Source organism: Pteropus vampyrus, unplaced genomic scaffold (genome assembly GCF_000151845.1).
Source record: "Pteropus vampyrus isolate Shadow unplaced genomic scaffold, Pvam_2.0 Scaffold207, whole genome shotgun sequence".
Lineage (NCBI taxonomy): Eukaryota > Metazoa > Chordata > Mammalia > Chiroptera > Pteropodidae > Pteropus > Pteropus vampyrus.
Window position 1 is genome coordinate 2,019,455 of NW_011888988.1, and position 18,560 is coordinate 2,038,014.

Sequence of the window (18,560 nt, forward strand, 5' to 3'; positions counted from 1 at the left end):
AAGCCGCTTACAGGCCAGTCACTTGCTGGCAGCGCTCCCTAACTTGCTCCACTTAAACTATTAACGTTACACTTCTTAGCAGTGTTAGGATTTGTAAGTAAAATTTCTAATGTGAATTTTTTGAGCATAGATTATGATTTTTTATGAAACAAGTTATTCCTCATTCCAAAACAAATTCTTACTTAGTACCACCATATCTTAGGTCCTCTGCTAGGCTTTGGGAAAGGAATCAGTGACAGTCTCTGCTTTCATGGAGCTCTTTTGGAGGAAGCAGACAAGTACACTGGCAATTTTGATCCATTGTGATAAGTTCTATGAAAGAACATGTTGAGGACACCATGAAGGCATATAATTAGGGCCTCTTAACTATCCATAAAGTCCAAGAAAGCTTTCTGGAGGAGCCCACATCTGAGCAGGGTCCTGAAAGGTAAGAGATTTGAATTGGCAAGGTCAAATGAAGAGAGAAGGGAGGCAGAGGAGGGCAGTTCAGTCAAGTATGTGGAGAACACTGGAGTTTCAAAACCTAGAGTTCCTGCTTCACAAAGGAGAGCTTGAGACGTATTGGACGCTTATAAGTTAGCAACTCTGTCTTAGAAATTTTCATTCCTGATTTATAGGGCATAATCACTGATTTATCTTGGACAATTAGTAAAAGATATTTCTAGTTTTTAACAGTATTTTTAGGGACTCCAATTCCCTTTTAACTGTAAAGGACATTTGCATATAAAACATACAAAGGGATTATATAGTATTATAAGACATGTCACTGTGCATTGCATATATGTGGTCCCATAAGATTATAACAGAGCTGAAAAAATTCTGTCATAGCTGTCATAATGTCACAGTGCAAGGCATTACTCACGTGTCTGTGGTGATGCTGGTGTAAACAAACCTACAGCCCCACTAATCATTTAATAGTATAGCACACACAATTACGTATGGTACATAATACCTGATAATGATAACAACTGGCTGTCACTTGTTTATATATTTACTGTACTATATTTTTTATTGTTACGTAAAATTGTACTCTTTCCACTTAAAAGTTTACTGTAAAACATCATGCCATGTTACACCAATAACAGTCTTATACATCTTCTGTTTACTATGTCTCTTGAGTGCACCACTTTCTCTTTGCTTGATTTAATTTTGTGTTGTTTCGTATAGTAAAATGCCATACAGGCTTGTAGCCTAGGTTTGTCTAAGTGCACTCTGTGATGCTCACACGACGACAAAATTGCCTAATGACACATTTCTCAGAATGAATCCCTGTAGTTAAGTGGCGCATGACCGTACGCCCTGTCCCTTTCATCTTTCAAACTTTTCACTCTAAAAGATCTGAGGGGACTATGTAGCAAACTTCATTAATAATTGACTTCAGTCATCATTTAAACAACAGATAGTGACTTACTCAAAATAGTATTCCAGCAAGTATCAAAGTTAATTGAAATCTAGTTCTCAGAAATATTCTCCTTTAGGAATGTTTCAGTGCTTTGAAGTTAAAGGCTAAGTGGATGAATATATATGTCTTAAGATGTCGAGAGGAGCAAAAACATGGGAAATAATTTTCAAGTGATTTAAAGAGGTTTGGCTGTCACTCACCTGAATTTAAAGAATATTGAAGGGGAGAGATAATAAAAGAGGAACGAATACGACACAGGAAGAAGTGACATCTTTCTCTTTAACTTAATGGTCTGAGTCGTCATAGACCTCATCTGGCCTTTATGTGTTTTTTGCACTAGTAAAGACCTAGAACTTTATTTAGAAAAAATCGGATTCCTAGCAGTACTTATTCCAAATTGCATAACAAAAAGTGATGTTTAATAGTCTAAAGTTTCTATAAAGGGAATAATACTGTATCTATACCCTATTTTTGTTCTATGACATCCAAATTAGTTTCCCTCTAAAATTTATTAAATTCCGCCAGATTTTTACAAATATTAGTTTTTTAATACTTTTTTCTTTTATAAGCATAGTTTCATTGACATATCCTTTTTGTATATTGATTCTGTGTGTGTGTGTGTGTGTGTGTGTGTGTGTGTGTGTGTGTGTGTGTGTGTGTGTGTGTTTCAGCACTCAGTCACATATACACCTGTTTGCTATTCCCTGACTTCAAGTTGCTGGGCCAGAAAAAGAGATTATTCAGTTAGGGAGGGAGTGACTTTAATGGCCTCTATGGCATTTGGTCTATTCACCAATAAGGGCAAATGTGATAAACCAGCAAGGTCGGTACAAGGCAGACAAAAACAAAACTGGCTCTAATACCGGTGCATGCCTGAGAGGTATCCTAGGTGGTGTGGCCTGCCACGAAGCCTCACGGTTACTTGGGTTTTCAAATCTTAATCTAGAATTTAGGTCCTATCTGTAAGTTTGTTGATTAAACTGAAGTTTCATTTTAGAGAAAATTATAAGATTTATTTAAGAAAGCTGGACCTCGTATATATTTTCCTTATCTGTATAACTAATCACTCTTTCACAGAAAAAAATAGTTATCTGGATTTATTTTACTGAAACAAAAAGAGTGCTTCTTGGTGTCACATTTTTCTAGATAGTGAAAGTTGGTATTTTGGTAACTTGTACTAATATTTTCTCCCATAACTTCCATGGTTGTTTTTAAAAAATAATAGCATTTGACATTTAGTCCACAATCTATATTTCATTTTCTTGAATATCAATATGATCTTTATAAAAGAAAGATTATTTGGTAAATCATGTGAATGAACTACCTTTTTAATATGTTCATGAAATCAGTAAATAATTTGTGTTTTGTTAGATGCTTGTGATACAATGCCATGGATTATAAATTTTCTCTCTATCATTGGAAATAGAAGCATTAATGAAGCAGGTACAGAAGAAGCATTTAAAAAATTAATATAGGTTGTTATATGTGTTTATACCTTTACTAGTTTGTGTATGTGAGATAGCTTAAAAGATCAGCTCCAAGAAGAGCCTCTTTCTTTCAGCCTGTTCAGTTGAGGCACCTAGTTTGTCAGGCTGTCATCATTTCTTGCTGGGATTACTGGTTACGTTATAGACTGTCATACTAGTTCTCCTCCATTCCCATCCTTATTTCTACAGCTGAGTAATCTTTTCAGTTCCATGCTTGAAGTACTTTATTGAGTCTCCATTGCCTTCAGGATAAAGTTCAAACCTCTTAACAATTTTTATAAGGACCTTCATGATTTTACCTTGGTTTATTATCCAGCTTTGTTTCTTTCCACTTGGCATCTTTTATTCTATTCCCTTAGTGTGTCATTATCTCTTGCCTCTGGGCCTTTTTACTATAAATACTCTTCTTTCTTTTTGCTTTGTCCCTTCCTCTTTCTTATTCTAGGCTCTTCATATTTCGGTTTAGGAGTCACTTTCTCCAGGAGGTCTTCTCTTACCTCCCACATCAAGGTTAAGTGTCCCTGTAGTATTTTACTAAGTCTCCAAGTTCAGGAACCAATTTGTCTTGTTCAGACTTGACTCCCATTGCTTAGTATTTATTGAGTAAATTAATGTAAAGTTAGTACTTCTCAGACTTTTTCACTGACAGAAAGGAGAACATCTACCCTCTAGGCCAGCGGTCACCAACCTTTTTGGCACCAGAGACTTATGTGGTGCTCCTATGCGAATCTAATGCCTGACGATCTGAGGTGGAGCTGAGGCAGTGATGCTAGCGCTGGGGAGAGGCTACAGATACAGATGAAGCTTTGCTTGCTGGCCCGCCGCTCACCCCCTGCTATGTGGCCCAGTTCTTAACTGGTACCAATCCCTGGCCCGTGGTTGGGGACCCTTACTTTATGGGTATACAAAGGCACCTGCTAAAAGGATCAGAGTTTCTTAAAGTTTTGTAATTTTTTTTCCCATTTAAAAATATTTTTTCTGGTCAAATGACTAGTTAACAAAAGTAAATTTAATAAACATGCTCTAATTGTAAGTCACTGTATTAAGGACATGAAAATAAGAACTGGTTTTAGGTTACACAATATATACAGTTGAGCTGCATATATTTTATTTTATAAATTTCAGCAATTTTAAAATTTTGTTTTATTTTTACCAGTTTAAATAGAAAAACTTTCTTATTAGTTAAATTATATAATGTTCCCATAAATCGCCGACTGAAATAAACACTACTGAAATACGTGTCATGATACACCACCAAATTTCATTTCTCTCAGTTTTATCATTCCATTGCTTTTCTCTTTTCGATTGCAGATTCTTTCTTCAGTTATGTGATTAATGCTGATTTTGTTAAATGTGATTTCGTTAACTTGAAGCACCATTCCTTATTTTATAAAACATTTTAAGTTGAAATTACTCCCTTCTTTAATGATTTAAAATTTGTATTTACAACCTCTAAGGACTAAGACTCAAACCCCTTTCTACTTGCTTCTGTTCCAGCACTGCCATGCTTGTTCAGTGATTGTTCAGTAACTCTATCTTCAGTTAAAATTAGAGGGAATTTTTTAGAGCTCTTCTACAAAGCTTTTAGTGTAATTTTTTTTTTAATTTCAAGTATTTTTGCTTTAATTGTATCTTGATATTTAGATAGCAACAAAAATGATAGAAAGACATCACTTTCCAAATGGAGCTCTGCATTCTTTATTCAGTATACATTGGAAATTCAAGTAAATAAATCTTAACACTCAAATTGTTCTATGGCAGTAGGAGCACAATATGTATGTCATGTGCTGGACTTGTTTAGTGGTAATAAGAAAACATATGCCTTTAAGGGAGATGGACTTTTGATTGCACACATATGTATTCAGACACAGTAAAACAACATACCTTGAACTCTGTGTAGTGTTTTCAGCAAAAGCTGTGTCTTCTCAGAATGGATCAAGTTTAGGGCCAAAAAAAAAAAAAAAAAAAGATGTTTTCAGGTGAGCAAAGGGTATTTTAATTTGACAGAAAAAAAATAGAGAGTGACATCGGTGAGATGACAGGCTAGACAGTCCCAACACTTGTCCCCCCACAAAAACAAAGAACTGCCGATGAAAACACCTCTAAGGGCAGGTCTGGAATACTGTGAAGAAGTTGCAGCAATCCAGTGGAGCATAAAAACAGAGTACAGCCACATAGGAAAGCATAGGGAGAATTTTCCTTACATCACCTCATCCTCTAGTCACAGAGCTTGACACCAAGGGAGATTCCCTTGGCTATGACCTCCTTTTAGAAGAGAAAAGAACAGCAGACAGGCTGCAGCAGCTTTCACCACTATCATCAAGGAACTTAGTAGTCTCACGCCTGCCATGGACACCTTCAGCTTTTGCCAATGAGACCTTCACAGTCTTTATCAACACTGATTTCACTTGACAGAGCTGCCCAGATTCCACCCCACTGAGCTTCTCTGGAGTAGCCTCCACTGTATCTCCCCTTCCTTAACCCCAAGAATAGAGCCACTGCAGCACCCCCCACATGGGGTCCGGAGCCACCTCTTTGGTCCTTCCTGTTCCCAGGCTGGAGCTGTTATCACCCTCTTTACCCAACTCCTGATCCTGGTACCACTGTGTTCAAGCCCCAGGTCCTGGCTCTACAACCATTCCATTTGCACCCATGCAGTGGTGCTGCAGCTGATCTGCTTGTGCCTGCGCCCCAGGGACTGGTGCTGCTGTGCATGTGCCCGGCACACCCATCTCCAGGACACTGGTACCACCACTGAACTCATGTACATGCCCTGATGTCAAGAGAGATACTCTTGGCTACAGCTCCCCACACTGGTGAAAAGTGTAGTAGAAGGACCCAGCAGCACTTAAAATCATCTAATTAGAAGAGAGAATAACCACAAAAAAAACAAAATAGTGAAGAAAGCCTATAAAATTTATGGGATACCATCGAGGGAACCAATATATGCATTATTGGTGTTCCATATGGAGAAGGTGATTAGGGGAGGGGACAGAAAGTTTACTTAAATAATGACTAAAACCTTCCTAAATCTGAAGAGAGAAATGGACATCCAGATTTATGAAGCTCAGATGTTCCCAAACAGGATCAACGCAAAGAAGACCGTATTGAGATACATTATAATCAAATTGTCAAAAGTCAAGGACAAAGAATTTTGAAAGCATCAAGAGAAAAGCAACTTGCCACATACAAGAGACCCGCCATAGGACTATCAGAAGGTTTCTTAGCAGAAACCTTGCAGGTCAGCAGATAGCGAGGTAATATATTCAAAGAGCTAAAAGATGAAACCTACCAACCAAGAATACTATACCTGGAAAAATTATTCTTTAAATAGGAAGGCAAGATCAAGTCCTTCCCAGACAAACAAAAACTGAAGGGAGTTTGTCACCATTAGGTCTGCTATTCAAGAAATACTTAAGGGGGTTCTTCAAATTGAGGCAAAAACTTGCTAAACATCAACGTGACAGTAAATGAAAGCATAAATAAAAATTTTGTTAATGGATGCACAATATAAGAAGCAAACTCTGACTACCAGAACACAAATGCAGGGCAGGAATAAAAGCGTAGAGTTTTTCTATGCAAATTGTTATCAACATAAAGCAAATTATTATAACCACGAGATATTTTATGCAAACCTCAAGCTAACCAAAAATATAGAACCTATAATAGATATACAAAAGATAAAGAGAAAAAAATCAAAGCAAATTACTAGGAAAAACTGTCAGATAACAAAGGAAATCAGCAAGAGAGAAAGAGAGGAACAAAACATCTGTATGACAGACAGAAAACAGTTAACAAAATGGCCACAGTAAGTCTTCACCTGTCAACAGTTACTCTTAACTCTAATGGATTAAATTCACCAATCAAAAGATACAGAATGGTCAAGTGGAATTAAAAAAAACAAGATCAAGCAGTATACTGTCAACAAGATACTTTAAATTTAAAGACACACACAGGCTGAAGATGAAGAGACAAAAAATATGTTGTATGCAAATGGTAACCAAAAAGAAAGAGATTGCATTCATATCAGACAAAACAGACTTTAAGTCAAAAACTGACTTGACACAAATTTCATTACATAATGATAAAAGGGCCAATTCAACAGAAAAAAATCATTATGAATGTATATGCACTGAACATCAGAGCACATAAAGTAAATATTGACAGATTTGAATTCACAAATTGACAGCAATACAATAATAGTAAGGGACTTGAATACCCAACTTACAGTAATGGGTAGAAAAACAATGAATAACTCACTTGAACAGTGTGCTGTGAATCAAATGGACCTAACAGACATGTACAGAAATTACATCTAACAGCAGAATTATTCACATTCTTCTCAAGCAGATACAGAACATTCTTCAGGATAGATCATGTTAAGTCACAAAACAAGTCTTAAATTTAAGAAAATCAAAATACCAAGTATCTTTTCTGACCACAATGGAATGAAATCATAAATCAGTAAAAGCAAGGAAATGGGTAAATTTACAAATGCATGGACTAAACAACACACTTTTGAGCTACCTTGGGTCAAATAGAATCTTAAAAGAAGATTTTAAAAGTGTCTTGAAACAAAAGAAAACAAAAACCAAACATACTGAAACTTAATGGGATGCAGCAAAAGCAGTACTAAGATGTTTATAAGTGACAGATGCCAGCATTAAAAAGGAATATGGATATGGCACATATATACAATGACGTATTAGCCATAAAAAAAGATGAAATTTGCCATTTGCAGCAACATGGATAGATCTTGAGATTATTACGCTAAGCGAAATAAGTTAGAAAAAGTTGAGAATCATATGATTTCACTCATGTGAGATATAAAACTGAAAGCAACAAATGAACAAGACAAAAACTCAAAGATGCAGACAACAGTTTAGTGGTTACCAGAGAGAAAGTGGGGAGGTAGGGAGTTAGATAAGGGTAAAGAGAATCAAATATATGGTGATGTAAGGAGATTTGACTTTGGGTGGTGAACACAGTGCAATATACAGATGACATATTATTGAATTGTACACTTGAAACCTATATAGTTTTCTTAATCAACTTCACCTCAACAAATTTAATAAAAAAAAGGAATACAGATCACAAATAACCTAACTTCACAGGCCAAGGAACTAGAAAAGGAAGAAAACCTAAGCCTAAATTTAGCAGACGGAAGAAAATAATAAAGACTAGAGCAGAAATTGAGAATAGAGAAAAACAATAGAACAATGGAAACAATAAAACTAAGTTGGTTTTTTTTTTGAAAAGATAAACAAAATTGACAAATCCTTAACTAGAATAAGAAAAGAGAGAAGGCTCAAATAAATAAAACAAGAAACGGAAGAGGTGACATTACAACAGAGCGTTAGACTGTTATGACTATTATGAATAATTATATACAAACTGTATAACCTAGAAAAATGGTTAAATTCCTAGAAACATACAACCTACCAGAACTAAATCAAGAAGAAATAGAAAGCCTGAACAGATCAATAATAAATAAGGAATTTGAATCAATAAGAAATCTCCCAACAAAGAAAAACCCCAGACCAGATGGGTTCATGGGCGAATTCTACCAGAAATTCAAAGAAAGATTAATAACAATCTTTCTCAAATTCTTTTCAAAATATAGAAGAGGGAACACTTCCAAACTCATTTTGTGAGACCATCATCCCCCTGATACCAAATGAGGCACAGACACTTCAGAAACTACAGGCCAATATTCCTGCGGAATATAGATGCAAAAAAATCCTCAATAAAATTCTAGCAAACTGAACTCAACAGCACTTTAAAAGGGTCCTATAGCATCATCAAGTAGGATGTATCTCTGGGTTGCAAGGATGGTTTAACATAAATCAATCAATATAGTGTAATACATGAACAAAATGAAAAGAAAAATAAAAACACAGTCATCTCAATAGATGCAGAAAAAGCATTTAACAAAGTCAATATTCATTCATGGTTAAAATTCACAACAAAATAGTTATAGAAGGAACGTACCTCACCGCAATAGAGGCATATACATATTCCACAGCTAACATCGTAATCATTGGGGAAAAATTAAAAGCTTTCCTTCTGAGATCTGGTATAAGGTATAACACAAGGATTCCCATCTCACTAGTTCTTTTCAGCATAGTACTGGAAGCCCTAGCCAGAGCAATTAGAAAAGAAAAATAAAAGGCATTCAAATTAGGAAGAAGTAAAATTGTCTCTTTTGCAGATGCCATGATCATGATTATATACATAGAAAACTAAAGACTCAACCAGAAAAAAAAAATGTTAGAACTAATGAATGAATTCAGTACAGTTTCAGGATACAAAATCAACATAAAAAAAATTCATTCATTTTGAGCAGCGCACCCAGGAGGCTGGGCCTGCCGGACAAGATGGAAATCCGCGGCCATGGCAGCCTTCGAGGCTCTCTGCAAATTTTATTCAGGGCAAATGATGTGACGGTGGTTACATTAGTAGGGGAAGACAAAATAGAAACAAATACCATGAAAACAGCAAGCAGGTTTTTGGCCGCCACCAATGGGTTATATATATGCTAGTGAAATGAATGGCAAAACATTCTGGGATGTCGATGGAAGCATGGTGCCCCATGAATAGAATCGTTGGCTTCACTGCATGACTCATGATTCTCCAACAACAAAACCACGTACTCAGAAGTTTATTTGGACAAACCATAAATTCAACGTGAATAGCACTCCAGAACAATATGTACCTTATTCCACTGCTAAAACTATTCAGGAGCGAGTCCCACCTGTCTTTTACAAGTAAAGACAATGCAAAATAATTTAAACTTGTAAAATATGGCACTTTTTGTGTAATTGCACTTTTACTGCTTACTATTAACTCAATTAAAATTGTTTGAATAAAAAATCAGCCATATTTTTACACAGAAAAAATGAACTATTGAAAAGGAAATTAAGAAAACGATCCTATTCACAATAGCAACTAAAAAAATAAAATATTTAGGAATAAGTTTAACCAGAGAGAGAAAAGATTTGTACACTGAAAACATCACTGGTGAAGAAATTTAAAGACAAATAATTGGAAAGATCCTGCGTTCATGGATTAAAACAATATTGTTCAGATGTCCATACTACCCAAAATGACCTACAAATTCAGTGTAATTCCTATCAAAATCCTAATGGACTTTATAGAAGTAGAAAAAACAGTAATAAAATTTGTATGGAACCACAAAAGACCCAAAATAGCCAAAGAAAGTTTGAGCTAGTTGAACAAAGGTGGAAGAGCATCATACTAGTTGATTTCAACTTATGTTACAAAGCTACAGTAATCAAAACAATATGGTACTGGCATTAAAAAAAGACATGTAAACCAATAGAAAATATAGAGAACCCAGAAAGAAATCCATGCACCTACAGTCAACTACTCTTCAGGAAGGGTGCCAAAAACATGATGGGGAAGGATAGTCTTTTCAGTGATGGTGTTGGAAAAATTGGGTATCTACATACAGAAAATGAACTGTGGGCCTTCTCACACACCATATACAAAATCAACTCGGAATGAATTAGAGACTTAAATGTAATACATGAAACTGTAAAACTATTAGAAGAAAACATAAGAGAAAAGCTTGACATTGGTCTGGAAAATGATTTTTTTGGATATGACACCAAAATCACAGGATATGAAAGCAAAAATAGAAAACTGGGATTTTATTAAACTAAAAAGCTTCTGTACAGCAAAGGAAACAACATGGTGAAAAGGCAACTTGGAATGGGAGAAAATATTTGCAAACTGTATATCAGCTAAGGAGTTAATATCTAAAATACTTCAATAGCAAAAGAAATTTCAAGATTGATTCAGGATTTTTTGTTACGATATTTGAATGAAACCAGTTTATTACAGATACTTAGAAGAAATATTGGTTCAATCTGGTTTGACATTTGAAACAAGTTGGGGAGCAATTTTCTTATCAACATCAGATAACTCTTTCCCAGAGGGCAGTTTTACTTCTAAGATCCTAGGCAATGTCCCACATCACTGCCATCTGTGCCATCCCCTCTGTTGCCCCTATAAGTTACTCAGAGTGAATTATATTACTTCTGAGTAATGTTTTTTAACTGATTTTTAAAAATAAGATCAAGTTAATAGTTACATATTATACTCCTTTTTTTGATATATATGTCATCTTTCCAGCTTTGCATCATTTATATCATATTGTAAAAATTTCAAGGAAAATTTTATTTGTGTAAGTAGCTGTTACAAAAGGAAATTTAAACATGAAATTAATCTTTTCTCTTTATACATTGTTTCTCAGAAATACTGATAAATTCTCCATTTTAAATTCAAACCACAGCAAATCAAATCGTAGAATTTTTCTGATTAGAATATCAGAAAAAATATTAAATAAAAAGCATTTCTTTTAGAAGGAAAGTTGACTTCCTATGTAGTTCACATTTTGTTCAAGAGATGGAATCGTATCTATTAAATTATTAAAGTCTCCATGACATGTGTTTAGAGGATTAGTATTTCATGCCCAGCAGAACAAGTCAGTAGTACAGACCAGGCCACATAATGCAAATTGTAAGTTGTTTCCCTTTATTCTTGTTTGTTAAAAGAATTATAAGAAGCATAGGTTCTTTTTGTTTAAATTCACATTTAAAATATGACTAGAATAGTTTTGTAAAATTTATATTATAATTTATACTTTGTTTTGATACACATTTTTACTTAGAGAAGAGTATTATTATTGTATGTATAAATTAATATTGAAAATATGTTGGCTTAATATTTCCCTTATGCTTATTTTTATGTATATTACAGTATTGTCTCATAAACTACATAGAAAGTGTTCTTTTGTAACAAAATGGCAAGTAGAACTTAGGTGAGTTTTACAGCGCTTTCAAGTCAGAATGGATCTGCTCTTGCTTTTACTATGTAAGACTATAATTTTGTCATTTTCTTTCTATGACCAATTTATCTGTAGAAATTTACCACTATTATTGAAGCTTGAATTTTGACAAAAAATAGTATCTTTTACAAATTTACCTTTTGCAAATATATATATATTCATTTCTAAATATATAGTAAAGATAGCTACTAAAGGTAGTTAAATATAAGTAACAAATAATTATTAATATTAGGTAACCTAACTTTTTGTTATTTTTTGGTGAAAGATTATGCCTTGTACTCTTTTTTGCTTTGCATTTTGTCTTTAGGTAATTCACATAGAGGATTATATTGCTCACAGAAACCTTATCTATATTTAATCAAGCATTGCTAATGAGCATCAACATACTGTTTTATAGAATACTTTTTTAAACTTTTATTTATTAACTTTTCAAACATGGCATATAGGGATGTACCATTGATTTTGGTTTCTCAGCATAGTGTTAAAACGAACTTTAGACTATTTCAAAAAGTATCTTGAATAGAAAAAATTATTCGTTTTATGATTTATATATTTATTCTGAAGAAAGCTAGAATCAGTTCCTATCTTTTGATGTATATAAAAGCTAACCCATAAAATATTTTCTCATAATAGACATAGTGAGCTATATTACTTTGCTCACATAGCTTTCCCTTATTTTTTATATTGCAGGTTGGCATGTAAGAAAGCAGTATTGCTTGGTGTTTAAGACGATGGGCTCTGGAGTCAGAATGCCTGGGTTCAAATGCAGGTTCCACCATTTCCTAGATTGGTGCTTTAGACAAGTCAATTACTCTCTTGGCCTTAGTTTTCTTATCTAAAGACTAAGATAATACACAGTACTCAACTATCATAAAATTCTTTGAGCTTTAAAGTTTAAAATGGAAAAAATTATAACAGTGCCTGACAGGAAGCAATAGGGTTTCATGTTTAACATTTTAGGCTCAGGGATCAGTGCGTCTGCATTCAAAACAGGATACTATCACTAAATAATAATTTTAAGATCTTGAAAATTCTGCTTACTCTTTCTGAATTTCAATACCCATATCTATAAAACTGGGTTGTATTGAGGTTGTAGCTTTGTGCTGTTAAATAGGGATTTTGAAGGTCCTCCTTAAGGGTAATAAGCATTTTAAAATAGCATTTAGTTGCCTGCAGTGGATGATCTAGAATGTTTGAAAAAAGTAGGTTTATGTGTAGGTAGATTAACCATAATTTCAGAAATAGTTATTCAGAATGGCTTTATAAGCAGTTTCATAATATAAATAAGACTTTAGGGGTAAATTCCTATTTTATATTAGTGAGGTCTAAGCCAGTACAATTTTATTCCGTTTTTTAATGGTGTTATAGCATTCATGTTTTTAGTTTAATGCAGTATATTTTTTATTGCAGTTTTATACACAACTGGGCTTTTGTCAAATATTTTTATACTTAGAACTGTTATTGGCCAACTTCTAGTATCATGTCGTTTGAAATAATAAATATTATTTTAATAAGGATGATAATAAAAATCTGAAGCTTTCTGATACTTTGTTAGAAATGTTATTTATTTCTTGTCTACAACCATATCACCATTTAAAACTTTTAAATACATGAAATATTTTCAATGAATGTAGGAAATGAGCATTTAGTCAAGTGATGGATAAAAGGGAAGCTGTGTGAGTAGTTTATTTACATTAGGCATTTTCACCTTTTCTTAGTAGGGAAAGATTTTTAAAAAAAAAAATTCATCCAAAGTCACAGTATATATTTATCTAAAAATTTGTAAAGTAAGAGATTTACTATTAATAAAGCTTAGCACCAATCATTTGTCAGTTCAGTTTGTATTTAGTCAGTGAAATCTTTCACATGGAATAAGATGAGCAGAAGAGAAAACTCCCAAATCTTTTATAACTAACCTGATTTTCACCAGAACACTATACTCATATTTCTCTCCCTTGACTAGGCATCTACACTGAAACGTTCTGCTAACGTTTCTAATGTAACGTGTCAGACACAAAACTCATTATCCACCTTTCTTTCTCTGTTTTCCTCTTATCCCCCATTCCCTAAACCACATACCTTTCTTATCTCTTTTCATTTTTGTTAAGGGTGTTACCCACTGAAGCTAGAAACTTTAAAATTATCCTAAACGTCTCGTCATTCATGTCCTCGACATCTAATAAATTGGGTTATTATAAATTTTCCTTGAACAAAGACTAGAATTCACATCTCTGTCATCACCATTACTCCTTGATTTAAGAACTCATTTTGCCACCGTTTATTCCCTGTCGTATCTCAGTTTTCTCATTGTTTTAAGGAAAGTAGTTCAAGTGCAAAATCTTTAGGATGGCACTCAAGGTTCTTTGACAGTTTGGACCTTGCTTTCATCTCCAGTTACAGCTCCTCTGGTATATTCTTGATCTTTCCTGAACACACATTCATTCATTTACAGACGTTTAGGTGGCATTGTGCCAGGTGCTTTGAGAACGCACAAGTCAATAAGACAGCCATGACTGCCGCCTGTTAGCGCTCATAGACTGCATGCACATTGTTTCTGTGTCTCTCACCATGCTGTTTTACCTGTCCTTTACTGTATTAATCTTTCATGCCCAACTCAAGTGTCACCTCCTTTCTGAAGTGTTTGTAACTTCCCCAGGTATTATTTCTTCTTTGTGTTCCAGTAATACTTTATATTCATACCTCTGCGATAATACTTACCATATCATACTTGTTTATAGTTGATCTTTCTACCTAGATTAAATTTTAAAGTGGGAAGGAGGGAGATGAGAGGAACACAAAAATAAGGATTGAGGCACAGGATAGGAAGAGGCAAAAAGGGAAGGAGAGAAGGAAAACAGGAGAAGCAGTATGAGCAGTAGTTAAAAGGACAGACTCTGGAGCCTGACAGGGTTTGAATCCTGACTCTTCTTAATAGCTGGCATGTTGTTTAATTTCTTCATATCACAATTTATAATGGGGATTATAATAGTATAATGGTGAAGATTAAGAGTTAACATACATAAAGTGCTTAAAACAATAAATAGCACATAATATTTGCTATATGTGCTTGTTACTATTTTTATTAGCAATAACTAGCTTTCTTAAATCAGGTGAGCTATGTTTTCTCATTGAGTTTTCTAAGAAATGGAAGATTTTTTTTTAGGCTGCCTTTTCTCTAATCCTGTTTGTTCACTTAAGGCATCAAATTTCTTAGTGTGTTTTGGGCCTGAGCTAGAAGGAGCTCCTATACTTATTTGCTATTTACAGAGTAATATCGAATATAGGTATATGGAGCATTTTGCTTCTTCGTAAAATATATGGAGCATTTTGCTTCTTTATACCAGATTCTGTCCTGCTTCTGACATTCCTAGGTTTTAGAAAGCCTGATGATAATTCTTCTGTCTTCATTTTTACCTCATCCTTCCAGCTTGATGCATACCACTGTTTTTATGTCATATACTTAGATCCTTTTATTAAAAGACTGTTCTCTTTCCTGATTATTCTTCAGCCTGATAACAGGACGGGCAGGGCTAATGTCTGGGCATAACTTCTTGGTCCTAGTAGCAGGACCTGTTCTCTGCGCCATCCTGATACTCAGACAGCAGTTCCACCACTCCCGCCCCCTCCTCCCCTCGCGCTCACGGCCCCTCCCTCACAGCACCACCCTCTGCGCCTTCCCCTACCGCAGTGCTGTCGCCCCAGCTTTCAATAGGTAGAATGTCATGTCAATTCTATGCCTGGGATGCTTGGCTTTCACAAATAATGAAAATTTAGGAGATTAAAGCACTCATGGACTGGTTGGTGACTTCGTTTTACACAAAAGAGTTAGATGCTAATTGTCCTGGCTCTTTTTGATTAAAGAAATTATATTGGAGATGATATTTTAGTTGCTACTTGAGCAGTGGAGGAAGAATGAGTAGGTCGTAGGTTGTAGAGGGTATTTGAAGCCTACGATTCATTCTCAGTTAATACTTAATATTATATGTAAGGCACCGGGGATCCAAAAATTTCATTTCTATTAACTCCAAATAACATGTAGTGACAAATAATGCAGACGTTGAAAGGAAAGAGAGATTGCCGAGGATTGTAGAAATCGAAGACTTTGTTCTCACACTACAAAATCCCCTTGGATGATTTCATGTATTCTCTTGAGATCGGATTATCTTGAGAATGTGGTAGTTCGTCATTAAAAGAGTTTCACTGAGTTTCTGGACTACAAAGTGATCTCCTGTCTCTGGACCTTTGTACATGCTGTTTCTTCTACCTGGAATAGTGTTAACTTGGCTAATTCTTACTAATCCTTAAGATATAATCATACAGGCCATAACTTTCAGAAATGCTTACTTGATCTTTCAACACTGGATTAAGTGTTTCCATGGGTCTCACAGCCCCCATTCTTCCCCCTACGTGTAGCCTTTATTGCTCCATTTCATGACTGTCTTCACCAGCCTGTTCATGGAAGACAGGAACTGTGTCTATGATAATGCCTGATGTATGGCTGCTGCTCTAACAATACTGGTTGGTTGAGTGGGTGAGTGGGATACAGTAGAGACGAGACTTGGTCATTCTAGGCAAGGGGAAGTGGATGAACAAAAACAAGGTGTGTGGTAATACATATAGCTGATTCTGAGGCGATGATTAGAGCCATCTAATTGGTGTATAATGTGAAAAGAGAGGCTGGAGCTGTGAACACCAGGTTAAGAAGCCAAAGTTTGTTTTAATAAGGGGCATTAAAGCTTTTAGAGATAAGAATAATAATAAACGTTCTCACAAATTTGATTAATATATCCATGCATAGAAAATAATTTTTTCTAATTCACGAATTAAACGTAACTGCCTATTTTGTAGACTCCTGTCTTTTAAGATTGTTTCAACATAATTTATATGGAAACTTAGAAGATTTAAATAAATGCCTTTATTGAACAACTCATTGAACTGCAGTTTGTTTTTATAAACTAAACTCTTGTGAACTATGACAGTTTAAAAATGTAATTCAAAGAAGGCAGTGATCTAACATTTCTGTGGGGGTTTCCTTCTTATTTGTAGCGTAAAGAAGAATAAATGCTTACAGCTGTGACTTTTTTTTCTCTAGTATCTCCAGAGGCAGTTGGATTTTTGTCAGCTGTTGGGGTGTTTATTATCTTGATGCTGCTCCTTTTTCTCTATATTAATAAGAAGTTCTGTTTTGAAAATGTTGGCGGTTTTCCAGATCTTGGTTCAGGATACAGTACAAGGAAGAATTCACAAGATAAAATTTGTAAGTATCATCACTGCTTCTCTTGTTTGTTCTTTATATCTATACTACCCTATTATTTTTTTAAATATATAGTAAAAAGGTTGGTTTTGACGTATTGTAAATTAACATTTGAGCCACTGTTCTATGAGAGTAAAAAATCTATTAAGTAAATTATTTTCAGTTATCTTTCTGTTGCTCACAAATTGCTAATATGTTACATAAAGATTAATTACACACTTTCACAAAATAACATTTTTATTTTTCATATATAAGGTTTGCTTTTGAGATTATAAGTAGACATGCTTTAACAAGGAAGTATCTTGTTGCTTTATGTAGATTAAATATATTGTCCAAATAACTCTCTGGAGAGCTTTTTTCCTGTTTCCCTAGAACACTTTTGAAAGTATTCACCCTTTTCTTTACCCACTGTTGACTTCTCAGCTGATAGATAATTTTATTATTTGCAGAAAGTGTTTTCTTTAGTAATTTAGTATATGGTTAAAGTCCGATTATAAAAATTAGTGTTCCTCTTCCTCCCTTGGCACCATAGACATTATATCACTTACTATGACTTGATATACTAGGAAAGATGAGGGCTGTAATGTTCTTTCCCTTACGGAAAGGTTTTCTTTGGAGTTATTAAAATTTTTTTTCTTTTTATTAAATTTATTGGGGTGACAGTGGTTAATAAAATTATATGGGTTTCAAGTATCCAAAGAGTTCTTTATTTGCTGTTTCCAAAGACCGGCTTGTATAAATGGTGGCAGGAGCAAGTCAACAATTGTAAAAGCAAGGAAGAATCTTGAGGAGCTCTAGCAGAGGAGCTTTGCTTTTCTTATCTGTGTACATACATTCGAGAGATGTCTTCTCTTCCAATAACTTAAAAAAATGATAGCTTCATTGTTTATAAAAACCTGTTCATTGTTGAATTACATCTCTGACTTGCATTAGGGAACTATAGTACTGGGTGTGGTTTTGATTTGATTAAATTTAGGGTTTCTCATACTTAAGTCCTGCTGTTTTATCATGTGTATAGAACGAACTGGTTAAAGAGATCTCTTTGGGCAGCCTCCAGTAATTCTCCGGTTCAGCTTTTCTGGTGTGTTTGGTCTCATCACCCCTTTACACTCTTAAAATTTATCGAGGACCCCAAAGAGCTTTTGTTTATGTGAGTTGTATCTATTGATATGTAGCATATTAGAAGTTAAAACTAAGAAGTTTTAAAAAATATTTTTAATCAATTCGTTAAAAAAAGCAATAAGCCTATTACATGTTAATATAAATAACACTTTTTAATTAAATAATATATTTGTTATGGGAAGAGGGACATTGTCTGGCATTTTTGGAATTTCCCTTCAACCACCAGCACAGAAGGAAGAAACAGCTGGATTCTCATATCTGCTTCTGCATTCACTGTGTCATGTAGCGTCCGGAAGACGGCAGTGTCATTTGTGAGCAAGTGGAAGTGGCAAAGCTAAATATCTCAACTGTTATCATAAAAATTGTTTTGACTTTAAGGATCTATTGGAAAAGTCTCAGGAACCTTCTTAATTTTTCTGAGCC

At 34.6% G+C, this 18,560-nt stretch overlaps 1 protein-coding gene across 3 annotated transcripts in view; it reads left to right on the forward strand.

Moving 5' to 3' along the window:
* The window catches only part of SYT14 (synaptotagmin 14), a 169,962-nt gene that overhangs the window by 28,295 nt on the left and 123,107 nt on the right, over positions 1–18,560 (forward strand). For all 3 annotated transcript variants that reach the window (XM_011372455.1, XM_011372456.1, XM_023537969.1), the window contains one exon: positions 16,854–17,018. In XM_011372455.1, coding sequence (XP_011370757.1) covers positions 16,907–17,018 — 112 coding nt within the window. In that variant the 5' untranslated portion in view covers positions 16,854–16,906. The remainder of the gene's footprint in view (positions 1–16,853; positions 17,019–18,560) is intronic.